General features: G+C 40.5%; 1 protein-coding gene and 1 pseudogene across 2 annotated transcripts; one reads left to right on the top strand and one right to left on the bottom strand.

Moving 5' to 3' along the window:
- Positions 1-13,571: 13,571 nt before the first annotated feature.
- Positions 13,572-15,461, top strand: LOC145070380 (uncharacterized). 2 transcript variants are annotated; one of them, XM_079017311.1, is made up of 4 exons: positions 13,572-13,829; positions 14,284-14,484; positions 14,918-14,976; positions 15,306-15,461. In XM_079017311.1, the coding sequence occupies exons 1-3, from the start codon at positions 13,719-13,721 to the stop codon at positions 14,969-14,971; spliced, it is 366 nt and encodes a 121-aa protein (XP_078873437.1). In that variant the 5' UTR covers positions 13,572-13,718; the 3' UTR covers positions 14,972-14,976; positions 15,306-15,461. The 2 variants fall into 2 exon arrangements, with proteins under 2 accessions (XP_078873437.1, XP_078873438.1); XM_079017312.1 differs by lacking the exon at positions 14,918-14,976 and having other exon boundaries at positions 13,579-13,829.
- A 3,965-nt stretch (positions 15,462-19,426) lies between these two features.
- Positions 19,427-20,427, bottom strand: LOC145068674 (PRA1 family protein B4 pseudogene; annotated as a pseudogene).
- Between the last annotated feature and the right edge of the window lie 1,172 nt (positions 20,428-21,599).

Here is a 21,599-nt window from a genome sequence, read left to right as displayed (position 1 = left end):
TCACCTATCATATCGAGCCCCGCCCATCATAACGAGCCCCACCCACCATACAAATGGGCCCCGCCCAGCATACAATGCAAGATTCACAAAGACAATTAGTATCTTACATAGTATAGTGAGAAGACTCACCTCAATCAACAAACAAGACAATCATACACCCAAGCCGATGATACCGAAACCCCTCACACTAAATATATACACAATAAAACCATAATCAACAATTAAGGTAGCAACTATGTAACACCCCGAGATTCATGTATATTTCTTTCGTCCTTGTTCTTTATTGATTGGACATGTTTAGTCCTTGAGTGGTGGGATTGAAGCAAGTGAGTACGCTGGGCGTACCATAGGGGTACGCTGCGCGTACTCATGCGCTTAATTTGGACGCGGAGTCGCCAAGGTACGCTGGGCGTACCTAGAGTTATGTCGGGCGTACCCGGCCCAGGTGCAAAAGCCCTAATCCGCCTTGTGCACTATTTAAAGGGTGTTATGGCTCATTCCTTGGCCTCCATATCAGTGAGTGAAACCCTAAAAGAGAGCCCCATCGTCCTTAGTGTATGAGAGTGTTGATTTGAGCTTCTTGGTGCTTTAGTGACTTGGTGAAGAAGAAGGAAGGGAGTTCTTGGAAGCTAAAGCTTGAGGTGCCATTTTGGATCTGAGATCTACAGAGAAAAGGGCTACACTTGGAGGTATAAAGTTTAAAACTTTCCTCTTATTTTGGTTGTTGTTGTATGTGCCCTTTTTAGGGCTAAAAACCCCCATAGGTGGAGACTTTATGAGTGTAAAGTACTCCATGGTCCGAGATCTGTCCCCTTTCAGTGTTATTGGTGATTTAGAGCCATAAAGTTTCCATCTTGGATGTTAGTTTGAAGTCATGCATGTGTAGTTAGCCTTCTAGAGTTGAAGGTTAGATCATTGTGAGAGTTGGTGACTTGTTCAACCATGCAAAGGCTTAAAGTCATCAACTTTATGGATTAAGGGGCTTAGAAGGGGTCAGATCTAAAATATGGACGTAGGTCTTAACTGTTTAAGACCTCAAGAGCTAAAGGGCTGAAGCAGGGGAGTACGCCGGGCATAATCCCTAGTATGCGCCGCGTACTGGGTGGCGCTCCCCGATTCTGAGGTGCAGCCGGGTACGCTCAGCGTACACATCTGGTACATGCAGCGTAACCCGGAGAGTTGACTTTTGGTTGACTTTTAGGGTATGGTCTATTGTGGGGCCTTTGAGTTATGAGAGGGGTAAAATGGTCTTTTACCCTTCTGAGAGTGTCATAAGAGAGCATAGTCTAGCCTTTGAGAGTTATATTAAATAGAGTGTTTATTTCATATGATTAGGCGGAGGCTAGGCCAGCGTTTACCGAGTCAGAGATTTACCGAGATACCCGAGGTGAGTCTTCTCACTATACTTTACCTAGTGTGGTAATAGAGTTATGTGACAGAGTACTATAGAGCTATATGCCAGTGTGATTGCATGTTATTTATGTGTTGTGATTTATGGTGATATGTGATATGCATGATTCAGAGTTACAGAGTTGGGACTTTCGGGTCCCTAAAGTTAGGGCCAGAGGGCCCACAGAGAGTTGGGGCTGGAGGGCCCCACTGAGACACATTGACCAGAGGGTCAACAGAGTTACAGCCTCGAGTGGCTATTATGTGTTAGTGTGGTATTTTTGGGGAACTCACTAAGCTTATGCTTACAGTGTTCAGTGTTATGTGTTTCAGGTACCAGTGATAAACGCGGGAAGGCGCCGGCTTGATTCGTACACACACACATGGGATTAGATGTATTTTGATCTTGGGAGACATTTTGTGAAACAAAAACATGATGTTATGATATTTATGAATGAATGGTTTTGTTAAAAATGTGTTTTTCAAATGTGGAAAATTGTTTTAAATTTTACGGTGTTTCAAGTTGGTATCAGAGCCTAGGTTTGAGGGATTCGGGTGCACCTTCGGGCGTATCTGAACTCAAACCGAGGATTTGAGAAATATTTTGATAATAAAACAAGTTTTCAAAAGAAGAACTTGTGAGACAAACAGAGCAGAGTCGTGTGTACGAACAGCCAGCGCCCGAACGGTGGTTTCCCAAAATACCATTATTATAAGTGTTATGAGTTATGATGTGATATGTTATATGATGAGCTATGATATGCATGCTAGAGTAGACTAGGTATTCTTATTAGGACTAGAGTGGCCTGATATGTGATGCCTGAGTCTAGGAGTCTTGCTGCTATGAATATTTTAGAGTGTTTAGGTAGCAGCAAGGAGACTGCGAGAGATCGACTTGCAAGTATTATATGATTATATAAAGTAGAGTGCTTGGGACTTGGGACTCTGGGAGGAGGACTCGGGGTGGATGTTGATGCGGTGTGGACGGTAGTATTGGGCCCGTACTACTGAAGACACCGGGTCAGTGCACAGTCCGAGTAAGAATCTTTGGAGTACCAAGGGACAAGTAAGATGGAGTATTCGAGTGTGAGTATACTCGAGCGAGTCCCTGATATTATCCTTATGTTGTATTTCAGAGAGAGAGAGATCATGGTTGGTACTCGCCACACACCAGGGACCAGCGATACGAGGGATGAGGAGATCCGCAGGATCATCCAGGAGGAGGTGGCGTGTTCTGCCCAGAGCAGGGTACTGAGTCTGTTACGGTGATTACGAGGATGTTTCATGAGCGGGCGTGTTCTGCCCAGAGCACGTGTCCTCCGAGCAGGCACGTATGAGTCGGTACTTGAGCATTCTGAGGAGGGATATACATGAGTTCGTGGTGAACTCGACGTACCAGACATTTTCCGGGCTTTAGGCAAATGCCCGGAAGAGGGAGATAGAGCTGGAGACTCAGGCTAGGGAGGAGGCTGAGTCTCAGGGGAGGGACCGGCGACCGGTGCAGTCTCAGCCGGTAGCCAAGCAGGCCAAGCCCGCCGATTCGAGATCAGGGAGCCAGAGGGGCCGCACTTGTGGCAAGTGCGGCAAGAGCCATGACGTGGTGTGAAGAGCAGGGTCTTGCTACAAATGTGGCAAGGAAGGGCATATGGCCAAGGACTGCCCCAAAGGGTTTGCAGTATGTTTTCACTGCAACCAGACCGGACACTGGAAGGCAGAGTGTCCGCAGTTGCGGGGATCAGCACAGGGAGCATCTTAGGGATCTGCCCCTGCTGCCATCAGAGCTACCGAGAGTCGGCTAGTGAAGGCCGAGGCACCGAAGGTACGAGGGAGAGCCTTTCAGTTGACCGCGGGGGAGGTCCGCGCAGCGCCCGATGTCGTGGCTGGTATGTATTATTTCGTGTATTTATTTTGATGTTGAGATATTGAGCTTATATTATGTTATGCGTAGGTACTTTTCTTGTGAATTTTGTACTTGCCTTAGTGTTATTTGACTCGGGTGCGAGTCGGTCTTTTGTATCTTTGGCTTTTAGTCAGCATATCAGTGTTAGTCGTGAGGCGCTGATTCGACCTCTGAGAGTTTCCATAGCTGACGAGAGGGTGATATATGTCACAGAGGTGATCCGAGGGTGCGTATTCGAGATTTTCGGTGTTGATTTTCCGATTGATTTGGTTTCTATTACGATGGGGGATGTCTGTGTCATTGTGGGCATGGACTGGTTGAGCAGATTCAGAGCGGTTATCGACTGCGAGCGACAACTGGTAACTATACGAGACCCTAGTGGGGGAGTTCTTACGGTGTACGACGAGGGTACACATTCTGGGTCAGCATTTTGTTCGGCCGCTAGAGTGAGGCAGTGTTTACAGCAGGGCTGTAAGGGCTTTGTGGCGTATGTGATGGATATGCGGGTTGATTCAGAGAGACCGAGGTCAGTTGAGGAGGTCCCGATAATGCGTGAGTTCCCGGATGTATTTCCAGAGGAGTTGCCGGGTGTGCCTCCCGTGAGGCAAGTGGAGTTCAGTATCGATTTGGTTCTGGGGGCCGCGCCTATCGCCAAGGTGCCCTATCGCCTTGCACCTCCAGAAAAGCAAGAGTTATCCTCGCAGCTTCAGGAGCTGCTGGGAAAGGGGTTTATTCGGCTGAGCAGCTCGCCGTGGGGAGCGCCTATCCTTTTTGTCAAGAAGAAGGATGGTTCACACCGGATGTGCATTGATTACCGGGAGTTGAACAAGCTGACGGTCAAGAACCATTACCCGTTGCCGAGGATCGATGATTTGTTCGATCAGTTGCAGGGAGCATCTTGGTTCTCCAAGATCGATTTGAGGTTTGGGTATCATCAGGTGAGGGTGCGAGATGAGGACGTCCAGAAGACAGCGTTCAGGACTCGTTATGGACATTACGAGTTTGTGGTGATGCCTTTCGGACTCACCAATGCCCCGACAGTGTTCATGGATCTCATGAACCGAGTGTGCAGGCCAATGTTGGATCGGTCGGTGATCGTGTTCATCGACGACATTTTGGTGTATTCGAGATCCAGGGAGCAGCATGAGGAGCATTTGAGGGAGATCCTCGGAGTACTGATATCGGAGAGGCTTTACGCCAAATTCTCCAAGTGTGATTTCTGGTTGCGAGAGGTCCAGTTCCTAGGGCACCTCGTTAACCAGGAGGGATATTGGTCGACCCGGCCAAAATGGAGGCAGTGATGAGATGGGAGGTGTCGAGGTCACCCTACGAGATCAGGAGTTTCTTAGGGTTGGCAGGTTATTATCGGAGATTTATCAGGGATTTCTCCAAGATTGTCGTGCCACTCACCAGGTGTGACAACCGTCAATTTTCGGTCAAGTCAAAGTCAACTAAAGTCAACAAGTCAAACCGGTCAACTCAATTTGCCCGCAGGTACTAGAGTTTACGTTATGTAATTTCTAAACAACTCTATATTCTAATGAGAGATCATAAATCGAAAAGTGCGTACATCTAGATCTCCTTAACCTAAAACGGTGGTACGTGGAGAGCCAAACCGATAAAACAATGTTACATACTCATCGGGAGTATGCAAGATCCTTAAACAAGGCTTAACGGGGTTTACGGACCTTGCATTGCGAAGCCGGACACTCAAAAAGGTCACCAATGAAACCTCTCTCAATCGTTTTCACTCCATCTCTTCTTATCAGAAATCTCTCCCAAATCTCTCTAAGTATGTGAAATCTCTCCCAAACTCTCTTTGTATGAGAAACCTCTCCAAGAATGTCAAATCTCTCCCAAATCTCTCTAAGTATGTGAAATCTCTCCCAAATCTCTCTTTGTATGAGAAATCTCTCCAAGAATGTCAAATCTCTCCCAAATATCTCTCTGTATGAGAAACCTCTCCAAGAATGTCAAATCTCTCCCAAATCTCTCTAAGTATGTGAAATCTCTCCCAAATCTCTCTTTGTATGAGAAACCTCTCCAAGAATGTCAAATCTCTCCCAAATCTCTCTGAGTATGTGGAATCTCTCTCAAATCTCTCTCGAAATCTCCCCCAACTTTCTATAATCACTCGGGGCATTCCGACCCTTGAATTTGGCGAAAACAGCCCAAAAACGGAAGTCTACGCGAAAAACGGACTTAAGGAGCCGAAACCCCTCTTAGGAACCGAAACCCCTCTGAGCCGAAGGCTGCTGAACCGAACCCGAAAGGTCCTCTCGGGCCCGAACCTCGCATGCCTCAACCGAACCCGAACGTTCGGCACCTTTCGGATTGACCTCTTCTCTTCTAATGGCTACCGAACCTTCTCTTCTGATGGCCTGTCGAACCCTCGCTTCTGACCTTCGGACCGAGCCCTCGGACTAAGCCTCGCCTTCGCCTTCTTCTTCTGGCTCGCATTCGCTTCCGGCTCGGCACCAGCCTGACCGAACCTCGGCCTAGGACCGAGAGGTCTCGCTGGGAATGCTTTTTCTCCCGGTTTTCGACTAAATTCGCGTTTTAGGCCCGTTTTTAATTGTTTTAACACGGGATTTTCACCCAAAACTTTATTTTAACATATAAGGCCCCTAAAATATTAATTAATCACGTTTTTAAGGATAAAACCTTATCCAAAAGAGAGTGGGTGAAGTACAAAGGTAGAGTGTTGACTTTACTTATTTCTATGACACAAGCAACCACTCCCATACCCACTCCATGTCACTATTCATCACCAGCCCATCCCTAGTCACTTCATAGGTCCTTTCTCATTATTTTCAACTATTCCCACGTTCTTAGGGCTGGAACATATATCCTCTCTCCTCACACTTTAATCATTCTCTCATTTTTTTTTACCAAGAACCACACTCCAAACTCTCTCATCTTTTTCTCTCTAATTCGATAATTTCAAGGCATACTCCAAGACTTTTCTCCTACAATTAGTAAGTATCATCATCTTTCTTATGATTATTACACATCCTCCTACTCAAAATCATAGATTGCTTACACAAACATCATCACATTCTTGTTAGATCTTCGAATCTTCAAGTGATTCTTCAAGTGTTCTTGGGTTGAACACTTACCTACTGAAATCACTCAAGGTGAGTTCATACCCCTACATTTTCATGTTTTCTCAAGTTTTTAGGGGGGGAATACAAGTTAAAACACCAAGAACATAACTAAACTTTTCTAACAGCCTTCATCAGAAACGTTCAACTCCATTCACGGATTGTTTTGGACGACTTAAACATTTTTGTTTTCAAAACTGTTTTAGGTGTAAGTAGTTCAAGTTCTTAGCTTTAAAATGACTACTTGCACATCTCCATACGATTTTTCTACAATTTATGGTGAATTTTACAAAACTGCCTATCATTTCAAACACCAATCCGGACCAGTCTGTGATTATGGACCTTTTCACCCAAGTTAGGGATCATTAAAAATCATGATAAAAATTATGAGTAAACTAGACACATTTTGGGAACTCTCTGAATTTACGGATTTAGTTTTCAACTTCGTATGATTTTTCTATGACTTTTCAAAAACAATGTAGAAAGGTTGAAAATTAGTTAACAGCTTATAACTTTCATAACACTTTGTATTATGTTGAGCAAAGTGTATAACGATAAGTTCTAAATATTGAATGTGTTTTCCTTGTTAGTTTATCATCATAAACTGAAACATAGTCATTCATGATAATTTTATTCATTCATTTAGAACACGTATATTAAGCTATAATGAGCATAGTTTATGGATTCATAGCATTAAGGCATTTTCATAAAAGAATTCTTATACATTACAAACGTTTTGGATAAACTATAATAGGTATAGTTTATATATCATTTACTTCTCAAACTTATTTACCAAAGGTTTTCAGTTTAGTTCACGTAAATCTGTTAATGAATAAATTTGTGAGTCATTCCCTTCGGGTTACTTCCAAAGTAACAAAGTCAAAAAGTCCTGTAAATTGTAACCAGAGTCTCTTGTAGGGAGAACGTGATAGTTGTGTATAGATCTATATTGGGTTTGACAAACCCACACCAGAGCTGCTTGCAACAGCTAGACCGGCAGGTCTGTGGTGACAAGTGTCATTTAACAGCGATGCCTGAAGAACGTCGTATTACGAGGCCGTCTATGTCAAGTATGGTTATGATAGCTCACATGTGGTATTAACAATCATAAGATTTACGGGTTCTAACTTTAAATTAGCGAGTTATGTCTATTTAGCTCACTGAAATTACTTTAAGTATAGAAAAATACTTATACGCCTTCATATCAAAAAGGGTTTTATGTCGATTTAAAATCACTTTTTACATCAACAATTACATACTTTATTGTATACTTTCGGTCTTGGTATTTAAGACTACACATCATTCATTACGGGATTTTTCTCACATCAGAAAGGGTTTTATGCCGATTTAAAATCACTTTTATATCTTTAAGTATGACAAATAGTTGTTCATTTTCGGTCCTGGTATTTAGGACTACATAACTTTTGTAAGGAAAATATTGGATTTTTTTTGGTATCATACATCTCTTTACAAATATCGATTTTCAAACTCTTACTGTCAAAAGCTTATGAACTCACCAACCTTTGTGTTGACACTTTTCAAAACTACTTGTATTCTCAGGAATTCAGTGAAACAGGAAATCAACCACGTTTTGAGGATGGGACGATAAATCGTCGAACAGTTCATTTTGTATCATAATGTAATTGATTTGAATCATGTAAACATATACTTTGGTGTAACTTTTTCAATTATATTTATGATGGTTGTATTTACTTTGAGCACTATTATACTCGTTGTTGTGATACTCTACATGAAGTCCTCCACCCCCGGACGTTTCCGCCATCCTTGGTTTGGGGGTGTGACACCAGGTTAACCCGGAAGGGTGTCGCTTTTTCATGGGGCCCAAAGCAGGAGACATCCTTTGAGACGCTTCGCCAGAGACTATGTGAAGCCCCAGTGTTATCCCTCCCTGAGGGAATGGAGGACTTTGTGGTGTATTGTGATGCGTCGATCTTGGGGTTGGGAGCGGTGCTGATGCAGAGAGGGCATGTGATAGCATACGCATCGAGGCAGCTGAAGCCTCATGAGTCGAGGTATCCCACCCACGATATAGAGTTGGGGGCAGTGGTGTTCGCCCTCAAGATTTGGCGTCACTATCTGTATGGGGTTCGATGTACGATATACACGGACCATAAGAGCCTGAAGTATTTGATGGATCAGCCTAACCTAAAGATGCGATAGAGGAGGTGGCTGGACGTGGTCAAGGATTATGATTATGAGATCCTGTACCACCCGGGCAAGGCTAATGTTGTAGTCGATGCACTGAGCCGCAAGGCGGAGAGCACCCTATTGCGAGATGTATGTTTGAGATTGACCGTGATAGCTCCGGTGTTGGACACCATTCGTGGGGCACAGGCTGAGGCTGTGCAGCCTGAGAGGCAGAAGAGAGAGCGAGTTGTTAGGTTGGTATCAGAGTTCGTTACCGATAGCCGGGGGCTTATGACATTTCAGGGGCATATCTGGGTACCGTTTGTGGGAGGAGCGCGTACCATTTTGATGGAAGAGGCTCACCGTTCGAAGTTCTCAATCCATCCTGGGGCCACTAAGATGTATTTAGACCTGAAGAAGGAGTATTGGTGGCCCTGTATGAAGAGGGATGATGCGTGGTTTGTTGAGAGGTGTTTAACCTGTCGTAGGGTTAAGGCCGAGCACCAGAGACCGCATGGTAAGTTGCAGCCTTTAGAGGTTCCCGAATGGAAGTGGGAACATATTACCATGGATTTTATCACCAAATTGCCAAGGACTGCTAGGGGAGTCGATGCAATTTGGGTGATTGTGGACAGGTTGACAAAGAGCGCCCACTTCCTTGCTATCAGTGAGAGCTCTTCCGCAGAGAAGTTGGCAGAGATATGCGTGGGAGAAGTGGTATCGCGGCATGGAGTGCCGATCTCGATTGTCTCAGACCGAGATGTGCGTTTCACTTCCAGATTCTGGAAGAAATTTCACGAGGAGTTGGGTACTAGGCTGCATTTTAGTACCGCATATCACCCCCAGACTGACAGACAGAGTGAGCGGACGATTCAGACGCTCGAGGATATGCTCCGGGCATGTGTGTTGGATTTTAGGGGGAGTTGGGACACGTATTTGCCCTTGGCAGAGTTTTCTTACAACAACATCCATCATTCGATCATTGGTATGCCACCCTTTGAGATGTTGTATGGGAGGAGGTGTCGGACCCCCATTTGCTGGGGAGAGGTCCGGCAGCGTGTTATGGGTAGTACAGAGATTGTGCTGCAGACGAATGAGCAGATACAGCAGGTCAGGCAGAGGTTATTGACTGCTCAGAGTCGTCAGAAGAGTTATGCGGACAAGCGTCGGTCCGAGCTCGAGTTCCAGGTCGGCGACTTTGTACTCCTGAAGGCCTCTCCTTGGAAAGGAGTGATCCGATTCAGGAAGAGGGGCAAGTTGGGGCCCCGTTATATCGGTCCTTTTCGGGTGATTGCAAGGCTAGGCAGGGTAGCCTACCGGTTGGAGCTACCTGCAGAGTTAGGTCAGATCCACGACACTTTCCACGTGTCGCAGTTGCGGAAGTGTATAGCCGATGAGTCGACAATGGTACCATTGGAGGATATTCAGGTGGATGCGAGCCTGAATTATGCTGAGAGACCGGTGGCAATTAGGGATCGGAAAATCAAGGTTTTGATGAACAAGGAAGTACCTTTGGTTTTGGTTCAGTGGCAACATCGGAAGGGGTCCGAGATGACTTGGGAGTCAGAGTCGGAGATGCGAGGGCAGCATCCAGAGTTGTTCGAGGAATGAGACTTCGGGGGCCAAGTCTGGTTCTAGTGGGGGAGAATTGTAACACCCCGAGATTCAGGTATATTTCTTTCGTCCTTGTTATTTATTGATTGGACATGTTTAGTCCTTGAGTGGTGGGATTGAAGCAAGTGAGTACGCTGGGCGTACCATAGGGGTACGCTGCGCGTACTCATGCGCTTAATTTGGACGCGGAGTCGCCAAGGTACGCTGGGCGTACCTAGAGTTATGCCGGGCGTACCCGACCCAGGTGCAAAAGCCCTAATCCGCCTTGTGCACTATTTAAAGGGTGTTATGGCTCATTCCTTGGCCTCCATATCAGTGAGTGAAACCCTAAAAGAGAGCCCCATCGTCCTTAGTGTATGAGAGTGTTGATTTGAGCTTCTTGGTGCTTTAGTGACTTGGTGAAGAAGAAGGAAGGGAGTTCTTGGAAGCTAAAGCTTGAGGTGCCATTTTGGATCTGAGATCTACAGAGAAAAGGGCTACACTTGGAGGTATAAAGTTTAAAACTTTCCTCTTATTTTGGTTGTTGTTGTATGTGCCCTTTTTAGGGCTAAAAACCCCCAGAGGTGGAGACTTTATGAGTGTAAAGTACTCCATGGTCCGAGATCTGTCCCCTTTCAGTGTTATTGGTGATTTAGAGCCATAAAGTTTCCATCTTGGATGTTAGTTTGAAGTCATGCATGTGTAGTTAGCCTTCTAGAGTTGAAGGTTAGATCATTGTGAGAGTTGGTGACTTGTTCAACCATGCAAAGGCTTAAAGTCATCAACTTTATGGATTAAGGGGCTTAGAAGGGGTCAGATCTAAAATATGGACGTAGGTCTTAACTGTTTAAGACCTCAAGAGCTAAAGGGCTGAAGCAGGGGAGTACGCCGGGCATAATCCCTAGTATGCGCCGCGTACTGGGTGGCGCTCCCCGATTCTGAGGTGCAGCCGGGTACGCTCAGCGTACACATCTGGTACATGCAGCGTAACCCGGAGAGTTGACTTTTGGTTGACTTTTAGGGTATGGTCTATTGTGGGGCCTTTGAGTTATGAGAGGGGTAAAATGGTCTTTTACCCTTCTGAGAGTGTCATAAGAGAGCATAGTCTAGCCTTTGAGAGTTATATTAAATAGAGTGTTTATTTCATATGATTAGGCGGAGGCTAGGCCAGCGTTTACCGAGTCAGAGATTTACCGAGATACCCGAGGTGAGTCTTCTCACTATACTTTACCTAGTGTGGTAATAGAGTTATGTGACAGAGTACTATAGAGCTATATGCCAGTGTGATTGCATGTTATTTATGTGTTGTGATTTATGGTGATATGTGATATGCATGATTTAGAGTTACAGCGTTGGGACTTTCGGGTCCCTAAAGTTAGGGCCAGAGGGCCCACAGAGAGTTGGGGCTGGAGGGCCCCACTGAGACACATTGACCAGAGGGTCAACAGAGTTACAGCCTCGAGTGGCTATTATGTGTTAGTGTGGTATTTTTGGGGAACTCACTAAGCTTATGCTTACAGTGTTCAGTGTTATGTGTTTCAGGTACCAGTGATAAACGCGGGAAGGCGCCGGCTTGATTCGTACACACACACATGGGATTAGATGTATTTTGATCTTGGGAGACATTTTGTGAAACAAAAACATGATGTTATGATATTTATGAATGAATGGTTTTGTTAAAAATGTGTTTTTCAAATGTGGAAAATTGTTTTAAATTTTACGGTGTTTCAGACTAACACTCAAAGGGTTTGGTTTATAGTTAATCCTCCTTGCACTTTGCCAATCCCATGTCATTGCCATCTAGATTAAAGAAGTCCAGGTTATTTCCACGTGGGTGTGATAATGTTTACCCTAGCTTTTCATTTGGGCCATCCTACCCTTGGATCAAATTGGTACTCTCGTTCCCTTCTCGACATCTCGCGCTCTAGATTTCACTATCTCATTCCACCCAATTTGCGACTGTGGTGACTGCGACTGGGTTAATCGTCGAAGTTACTGGCCCCTGGAAAGAACCGGACCCAATAGCGGTAACGGAAGTGTGGCGGTTTTCAGTGGAGGTTCATAAATTTCAGGCCAAGTCAAGGGGTATCGGCTATAAGAAGAATAGGAAATGCCCTGTTGGGGTTCGCTTTTTTCGTTGGTGCTTGCGATGATATGAATCTGAGCTTGAGCTATGGTGCTTGCGATGATACGAGGTTAGTAAACTGTTCTGATAGGGAAGTTTTGATGGCTATCAAGAAATTCAACCTAAAACACTTCAAATCAATAGTGTTTCTCGACTATCAAACACCATTCAACACCTCAAATCCAAACGAATGTGATGTCAGATTTTGGAATCGAAAAGAGAAATCATGGAGAAGTTATAGAGATTTCAGAAGGTTCAAGATCGGATTGACCGGTGGAGGTTTGTTGGGGGATTGACCGGTGTCAATGACTGCCTGAGCAACTACCGCCGACGAATCAAACCCATAACTGGAGCCGTCTTCAACCTACTCCCCGAAAGTTGCAACGCCGATGGTGTCACATGATTCACCTCGTTCTATCACATCATAGATGTTGGAAGGGACATAAGTAGAGTTGAACCGAGCGCCAATGGGCTCATTGAACCCATTTCCATTAAATTATCGTAGAAGGAATAGTTGATCTGGTAGAAGCGCACATTGACCAGAGCTCCTCCACCTCCACCGTGTGAGCAACATTGAAACCCTTATCATGTGTTGCACTTGACGGTCTTTGTACCTATGAATTTTCTCAACATGGATGAAGCCATGATTCAAACAATCCATGTGCATATTCGCACAAAGAAGAAAAAAGGTCATCAAAACAAAAAGTGTGTATATATAGGTTAAGAAGAAAGGGTGAAAGAGATTTGGATGGTTGACCCTATTCCTGCAAGTGTGTCATCGAGTTGACTTATTAGTGAGTCTGCGCTAACTCGCGGGGTTATATGTATTCACTAACCTGCTTACTTAGTAGGTGACTAGGTAGGAATACCTGCTAAAATGGGTAAATGACATTTTCAAACCGTAAAACACAAGTACATGCTCCTGAGCTTTCTACATATCCTGAGCTTTCTAAACATATAAGATACGCCGTTTTTTTTTTACTTCTAGGTCGTTCCAGACTTTTCGTTAAAGTTGGTCGAAGATGTATTTTCTCAAATCATCAGATATATTTTTGTATATTGGACATCCAGTGACAAAAACTTCATAACTCTGAAAAACGCATGCTTGTTTTAATAGGAAAAAACACATGTAAAGCTTTTCAAACATATAAAAAAAACACATAGTTTTTTGACTTCCAGATCATTTTAATTTTTTCACTGAAATTGATGAAACTGGTTGAACTAAAAACTATAAAGACAGATAAACTAAAAAATACGTTTTTAAAAAGATTGCTATTCTCCATTTTTTTTAGGCCAAAATGTTGCATTTGGGTTGGAAATACCAATTGGAGATTGTTGAAGCTTAAAAAGACAAACTACAGGCGAAGCTTCTAGTTCTCGTTAGTGCGTGTTTCAAGGGTTTTGATTTTTGAAGGTGTGAAGAGAGTCAAGACAAAGAGTGTGCGTGTAGAAGAAGAAGATGCCGTGCCTAAATCTGTCAACCAACGTCAACTTGGACGCCATTGACACGTCCTCCATCCTCTCCGAAGCAACCTCCGCCGTCGCCAAGCTCATCGGAAAACCAGAAGCTGTATAATTCTCTCTTTCTCTCTATATCCGTGTGCTAAATTTCTATTAAAGTCATATAGCATCTTCATGTTAGATTCATCCTCAACTTAATTTACTGTAAATTCACTCTAAACTCCATTCGCTGTAAAATTCGAATTCTAGGGTTTACCAGAGCATGTGTTTTGCAGATTCAAATTCCAAAGTCGGTTTGAGTAAAACTTCAGTATTCTCGATCGGAGACATATCGCTATAAAACTTATCTTTACGCAATTGAGTAAATTGATTAGTCAAAGAACATAAATTGGAGATTTATGGCGACTCGCTTGAGTAAATTGAACTATATAGTCTGTGATTCGTTAATTTTGATGGTGTTCGAAAGACTTTTTCTCAAACAGAAACTTCTTATCGATAATACTTATGCATCTATTCTTTAATTTGAAGAAAACTGTATGACAATTTGATGTTGTATTCCACAGTATGTGATGATTGTGTTGAAGGGTTCTATACCCATAGCTTTTGGAGGCAATGAGCAACCAGCAGCCTATGGTGAATTGGTGTCAATTGGAGGACTTAATGCTGATGTTAACAAAAAGCTGAGTGCTGCAGTTGCAGAAATTCTCGAGTCAAAATTGTCTATTCCCAAGTCAAGATTCTTCCTCAAATTCTACGATTCAAAGGCAAGATATTTATTCTCATCTTCTCACTATTCTCAAAAGGGCTAAATGCAAAAAATACCAATGTACCTTCATTCATTTGCTTTCGTTTTTCTATTCTATCACACCATTATCCTTTGAAAATTCTACCAATTATATCAGTGTCATTGTGAAAATCGGTCAAATTCAGTCCAAATCGGTCAAATAGTCAAAAAGTTATATTTTCCTTTTGAACTTAATAGAAATATTTTCAAAGTGTAGTTAAGATTTTTAGACAAGTTTAGTAATTTAAATGTTAACTGTTTTACATGTTATAGGATATTATAATAAAAATAATAAAAATAATAATAATATAATACACAAGTATATGAAAATACATTGCTTTTACTTGCATTTAGTCCTTTTCAAAATGTGTGTCATTTTGTATTCTTATTTAAATTTTGGTGTGTGTATTTAGGGTCATCAAAGTCAAGAAAATGCACAGTGTTTGCATGCTTTACACCAGTTCTAGATCATGTAAATCACCCTTCACTATTTTTAGAATCAATACAATAAAATCATTTACAATTTTATTATTATTTATATTTTATACACCCAATGTTTCTGGAAAATATATTTTAGAAAATAGCAGAAAACAAGAGCTAAAGCCTAAATGCAAGAAATAATAACGTACTTACATTTTTTTTTGTTTATTATAACATTTTTCATTTATTTGCTTTCAATATAAATATTGTAATTTGTAATAGGAACAAATGAAAGTAAGATAACATATAAACAAATAAATAAATGTAGATTGCTAAACTAATACAATTATTTTTTATTATTTTTTTTTTACTATTTTGCAGGGTTCTTTCTTTGGATGGAATGGGTCTACCTTCTAAGCTTATTAGGAAGTTTATATGTGACTTGTGACTGAATTTTCAGATGCCAAATTGCCTTCTCATGTTGAAATTCGATGTTATTTTGGAGTATTAATAAAAAAATCTCTATAATCACAATAATTTAATTTGGCTTTTTTATTACTCTTGTTAGCTAGCTCCTTGTAGCCTACATATTTGTCCCAATGCTTTGGTCCAATCTACAAGTTTTGATCCAATTTGGAAATTTTAACTTAGAAAGTGCCTTAAATAAATTATCAACATAAAGAAGATAATTTCTAATTAACCAACAACGAAGCTTATACAAGGTGGGATGTAAGGGTGGTAGAAGTAGAATCCATTCAACCTACACGCACATTACTTCCACATTGACTTTTTTTTTTCTATTACTCTTCCATCTTTCATAACTTACAACGCATGGAAACAATATTTTTCCCAACCCATTCAATCCACTAAATCAAAAATATACAAAACAACATTGGTACAAGTCTTTAGGTCATTGGAGAGAGAGAGAGAGAGAGAGAGAGAGAGAGAGAGAGAGAGATGAAATCGGGTTCCTCATCCTATCAAAGTGCCTAAATGTGGTACCAATCACAAGGTGGAGGTGTTCCTCTGGCTGGCTGGCGGTACTGACGGTACCTCCATCCAAAAATCAGGAGCCCGAAGCTAACTCCGTCCACCCTAATAGTACACAAAATAAACATGAAAGTAGCATCAAATGACATAAGGGTGAGCATCCGGACCATGACCCGTACTTGGACCGGTTTTATACTATCGGGATGGTTCTTTGTTCTCTGTACATGAAATTACACTCAACTAATACCAATGCTTTACCGGTTCGATATATCGGTTCCCGATTTTGGTATGGTTCTTGCCATTTATTGCTTTTAGCTTTTATGTGTATTTTGTAATGATTTTAAAATTTGCATAATTCGTTTTTTGAAATCATATTGACATTGACATTTAATCTTTTTAGTATATAGTTTAGAGTTTATACTTCAATTTAGGTTATAATTTCATCAATTTTGTTTTCATATTCGATGAATTATAGTCCCCGCAATCTGTATATCAAAGCTAAAAGTTATTCAACTTTTTTAGTTTGTATGTGTAATCTATGAAACTATTAAAAATTGCATAACGCATTCGTTTGAAGTCGTATTGATATCAGATCTTTTCAGTCATGTATTTGTAGTTTGCATTTCAATTTAGGTTATAATTTCATCAATTTTGGTTTCATATTTCATTGAGTTACATTCATTCGGGATATCAAAGCTACAAGTTTTTCGGCTTCTATGTTTTCTTCTTTTCTACATTATAATTAATCCTAAATTCCTAATTCATTGTTTATGCTACATCAAAACCTTACGTATTTGTTTTAAGCCTTGTAATACTTTTCTTTCCCAAAAAAATTAAGTTTAGCATAAAAAACAAAATTTTGCCACTTTTTCACCGATTTGTAACATACGTATCGAATGTTGTACCGGTCTGACAGATCCAAGAACCGTTAAATAAGTAACTAAACTAGTATGTCTCAATAGGTACGGTCCGTGGTTCCCATAATCCTCTTAAACTGGTCCGACTTTGGAACTCTTCTAATTCCAATCTGACTGATCGAATCCAAATGTTTATCCCTCAGACTACTAGGTATGGGCAACATGTTAAGACATGTAATAACTACATTTTGGTGCCACCTCACCATTGGTGTTATAACATCAGTTAAGGAAATGATCAACATGTTATAATACTCATTAATTTTCATGTCATTAATTTTTTTCGATTTATTGTTATTTTTTCGATTTAATAAAACATGTTATTTAAATAAAACCTATTTTTTTAAATTAAAGATAACATTTAAAAAATAAAAAAATATTACAACAAAAAATATGGTAGTCCTAATTCTTGGGGCGACAAAAAATATGATAGTCTCAAATAAGTCTTCCCAATATTTTCCTTTATCGCTGGAAGCACTTCAAAATCTTGGGGTGACGAACCTTCTTCACTAGAGCAAAGAATTGCCAATTGGTTCCTCATTTGTGCTTGCTCACAATGGTCCCTCTCTTCCCGTGCTTGCCTACGAAATAAATCCAAGTGCTCGCGTTGCACTTCAACTCGTTCTTTTGCTATTAAATTCAATTCCGTCAATTCTTGTGCCCTTTTTCCAACTTCATTCGCATGTCCTTGAGCGCTTCGCTTTGTCGCGTCCCACCGGTCTTCGTAGCAGGGAGATCTCTTCGATGTTGTCTGGGATCCATCAGTGTCAGCATTGAGGTCGATGTTAGTCAGTGCATCGGAAACGTCGAACGAACTCGAATTTCATGACGTCTTCGATTGTAACTTCGTCGATGTTGGAGTTTTAAGCCATTTTAGATCGGATCACAACATCTCCCATGCTTTTTCATACTAAAAAACATGACCCATTTCGACGCGTATTGTTCTTTTGTGGCTGTGAACAAATCAAAATCGTTGGCACCACTTTGCTTATCCGAAACAAGTTTGTTGTAGATCTCATTGAGTTTGGTGCACCTATGATTCATTGGAGTCCACTTCCTACTAAGCATATCGATATTGCAATATAAAATTTTCTTCATAAGAGTGTGAAATCTTGCTTGCACGACTTCCTAAAAAGCAACTTTCTTTATATCATTTCTTTGGCGCTCATTTTTTGACGTCCCACACCACGTGGCTGCCAAAACGTACTCCTCATACAGTGTCCACCATAATGGAGGTTCTTCGCTTTCTGCAACCACTTTCTCTTTCCCTTTGCATTTCCCTTTCCCTCTCCTAATACCTCCCGGTTGCGTTCCTGGAACGCTATCTTCCAATGGCTGCGTGGGTGGTGGTTGGTGGTTGTTTGTGGCATGGAAGAAAAAATATTGTAAATGTTTGTTGTAGATTTGGGTTATGGCCAACAAGGTTTTGTTGAATGTATGGTGATGTAGGAAATTTCACTGGGGTGTGGTGGGATTAAAAAGCTTCATTGAAATGGTATATAGGGTGAGGTTTGAGAGTTGAATAGGTTGATGTAGTTTTCATATTGCACGAATCCGACCGAAGCAATTGTGTTTGTTTATGGGTTTGTGTTTAGTGGATGGGTGTTTGTGTTTTGCTCCATAATTTGGTTGAAAATGGAATTGATTTTTGTAAATATTGAGAGAGAGAAAAGAATCGTGTAGGTAAAATGCTTTGTAAAATATGTATTTATAGGTAAATTTATTAAGTAATTTTTTTTAATTAAACCGTTTGTCAACAATCAATTGACCGATCAAATGGAAAATGCTCACGTTTCAACCCGTTGCGACAATAACGCCTCATCCCATTATGCGAGGCTGTGACGGTGTTCCAGCCGTTACCACGACATTATGTGATATCCACGTCGACAATAACGGACAATAACAGCCCCATACCTGATACTCTAAATAGGCACATAACATACGAATAATCTTTATACACGAATACCCCTAAAAAGGTACATTTAACCTCAAAAGTGTTAATTTCATTAAACAGAAACAAATATTTGTTTTGTTTAGATATCTCAAGTCTTTTTCAAAACATTTGACTATTTTAGTTGTATTTTTGTTCTACTTGAGTAATTTAGAAATAAATATTATTTTAAATTTATAATAAATATTATTTTGACGATACCAAGGCAAATATAATTCTTGTTAAAATTCTCTAAAATTGTTTGATCAATTTGATGCGGATTTACATAATTGTACAATACAACATTTTATGTTTTATATAGTTGTATAATATACAGAGAAAAAATATTGTGTACAAATAACTTCCTAATTTTTAATGTTTATGATTTTAGATATTTTATTTTGTTTTTTCTGTTAACTGTTAAAATTTATACTAGTACCTAACAAATCAAAATACATAAATAAAAATATACGTATGATTGGAATTTTTTTTGCCTTGAGCTTATAAATTCACAAATTTTGAAAAATGTTGTTGATGATAAAACCTCCATAATTGAAAATATTCAAGAGGAAAATATTGCAGCTAACAATTAAACCTCGCTAATTAATCTTCTAATACAAGTAATTGTATAATAAATAAATAAATTTGGTTTCTGAAAAATGTTGGCATTTAACGTTAATAGAAGAAATATGAAGGTTTACATTGTATTTGAATCTATCATGAATCAAAGATTACAAGAATATCAGTTTTATCTAATGAAGCAACAATCAAGCTTCAATAATCCTCATAAAAAATATGGACAAAAATCCTTAAAAATAATATGGATTCTCACATATATTCAAAAGAATTCAGAAACAAAACGATAGTATAATTTTCATACCTTTTATTAGATTTTCTACATCCGAAATCAAGCACGAACTGGATTGATGATCGGAGCGGCGGAGGCAGCAGCATTTGAAGCCGCGCCGCCGAGTATCGATAAAAATCCGGTAGGACCACCAGGCTCTTGTTCGTCGAGAAACAGATCCTCCGGAACCCTGAATGCACCATGAGCACATACGATTCCAGATCCGACAAGCACAGCCGATATGAGAATAGATCCAACGCTCGTTAAAAACACCAAAATGATGCTCAAAACGATCAACAGGCCTAGGGTTTCACGCTCCGAAAACGTACGTCCGAGCACCACCAACGGCGGTTCGGTCGGGCGGAAGAGGTAGAGGAAGATCCAGGCGGCCAGGAGCCCAAGGAGAGTAATAAGAGAGAAAGGGTTTGTAAGGAGAGAGACGCCGATTACGGCGGCGACAACGGTGAAGTAATTGATGCGAAAATACGCGTAGTTCTTTCGGATCCTTGTTGTAGCATCGGTAATGGATTCAGGTTTGGAGAAGGCAGATCGGTCGACGAGTTCGGGCCATGGACGGCGATCGGAGAGACCAGAGCGAACGGTTGCGGTGATGTGATTGATGAGTGCTCGAACAGCAGGGGTGGCGACGGGAGGCTGGGATTCTTCGGCGGCGGGAGCTGTTTTTTGGTTTGAGACGGGGAGGATCGCCGGCGGTGGAGGGACGGCGGCCATTATGGCGTTTGATAAAATGGTCAGTTAGAGTTGGTTGCAAAATCGGAAGAAAATGAGATTGGAATTTGGTTATTTGATTATGACAGTTGGGGACGTTTATTATAAGTTGTACTTAGTGCTTTATATGTTGTACGTTTGTTACCAACGTGTGAGGAGAGAAATAGATGCTCATTTTTGTGGTGAAAAAATTCCAAAAAATAATTATTTTCATGAGTTTAATTCTTTTTAACTTTTATCCCATTAGTAATAAAATATTTCATGTTATGTTTCATTGTATATTTCCACAGATTTTGATTTTCTATGTAATGAAAGCTTAAAAAACAGAAAAATAAATTAGATATTTGTTAGTTTATCCGATAGCAAAATAAAATTTTTAAAAATATTTGAATTAGTTTATATTTTATACACAAGGTTCATTGAGTTTGTAAAACTATATCATCCATTAAACATTTAAACTTGCTTCCTTCTTTCATACGCCACTTCCTCATCCCATGTTGATAACTCCTTTGTGTTGGATTGAAGTTAGCTCATTAGTACTCCTAATCACACATATCGAATTCTCTTAAAACACAATTGTATTCTTGGATTAAACTTGAATTGCCATAAAGGTTTAAACAAAAGAACATAAACAAAAAGTGATTAGAAGAGAAGGTAACATGTATTCATAACTAAACTCATACATGTTGCACTTTAGACACTCTTAATACTTGTTTTACTTAATGCTAAACTATCCATGACATCATATTCTACGCTAGGATGACATTTTTCCACATGCAACATAGTTACAATGTTGCTCCTTCCCAATAACTTTGTTTCCTAAGAACAAACAAATATATATATATATATATATATATATATATATATATATATATATATATATATATATATATTACCTTTTCCCAAGCCATTGCGAAAAATAATGAAGTAGCCTCCTATAATGTATAAATTTTCATATATTTTAACATGTTTATACCGTTTTTTGAAGTTCACTATCTCTCCGGCCATTGAGTTGATAATCACTCTCTTCCTAAGAAGCAATGTTCGAAGTTCAAGCTTAATTATTTCAATCAAACTATTGAATCTTACATATATATGACTTACCTTGACATTGATGAACTTTACCAAGCCGAATATTCATATTCACTAACAATAAAGTTACTAATCTAAGACTAGATAACAAACAACCATCAAATATGAGTATGTGTCTTATGATTTATCCCAACCAAAGTACATGGAATAGTTTAACTAATTGTGTCTTACCC

Source organism: Lactuca serriola, chromosome 8, assembly GCF_051521515.1.
Source record: "Lactuca serriola cultivar US96UC23 chromosome 8, Lser_US96UC23_V15, whole genome shotgun sequence".
Taxonomy (NCBI): domain Eukaryota; kingdom Viridiplantae; phylum Streptophyta; class Magnoliopsida; order Asterales; family Asteraceae; genus Lactuca; species Lactuca serriola.
Note: the sequence above shows the minus strand (reverse complement) of the source record. Positions and strands in the feature narration are given on the sequence as shown.

What these genes read in the sequence shown, in the direction of transcription:
- LOC145070380 (XM_079017311.1), top strand. Translation starts at nt 13,719, where the DNA reads ATGCCGTGCCTAAATCTGTCAACCAACGTCAACTTGGACGCCATTGAC. An exon ending in TCATCGGAAAACCAGAAGCT is followed by an intron (nt 13,830 to 14,283) that starts GTATAATTCTCT and finishes TGTATTCCACAG; the next exon opens with TATGTGATGATTGTGTTGAA. An exon ending in TCAAATTCTACGATTCAAAG is followed by an intron (nt 14,485 to 14,917) that starts GCAAGATATTTA and finishes GTGTGTATTTAG; the next exon opens with GGTCATCAAAGTCAAGAAAA.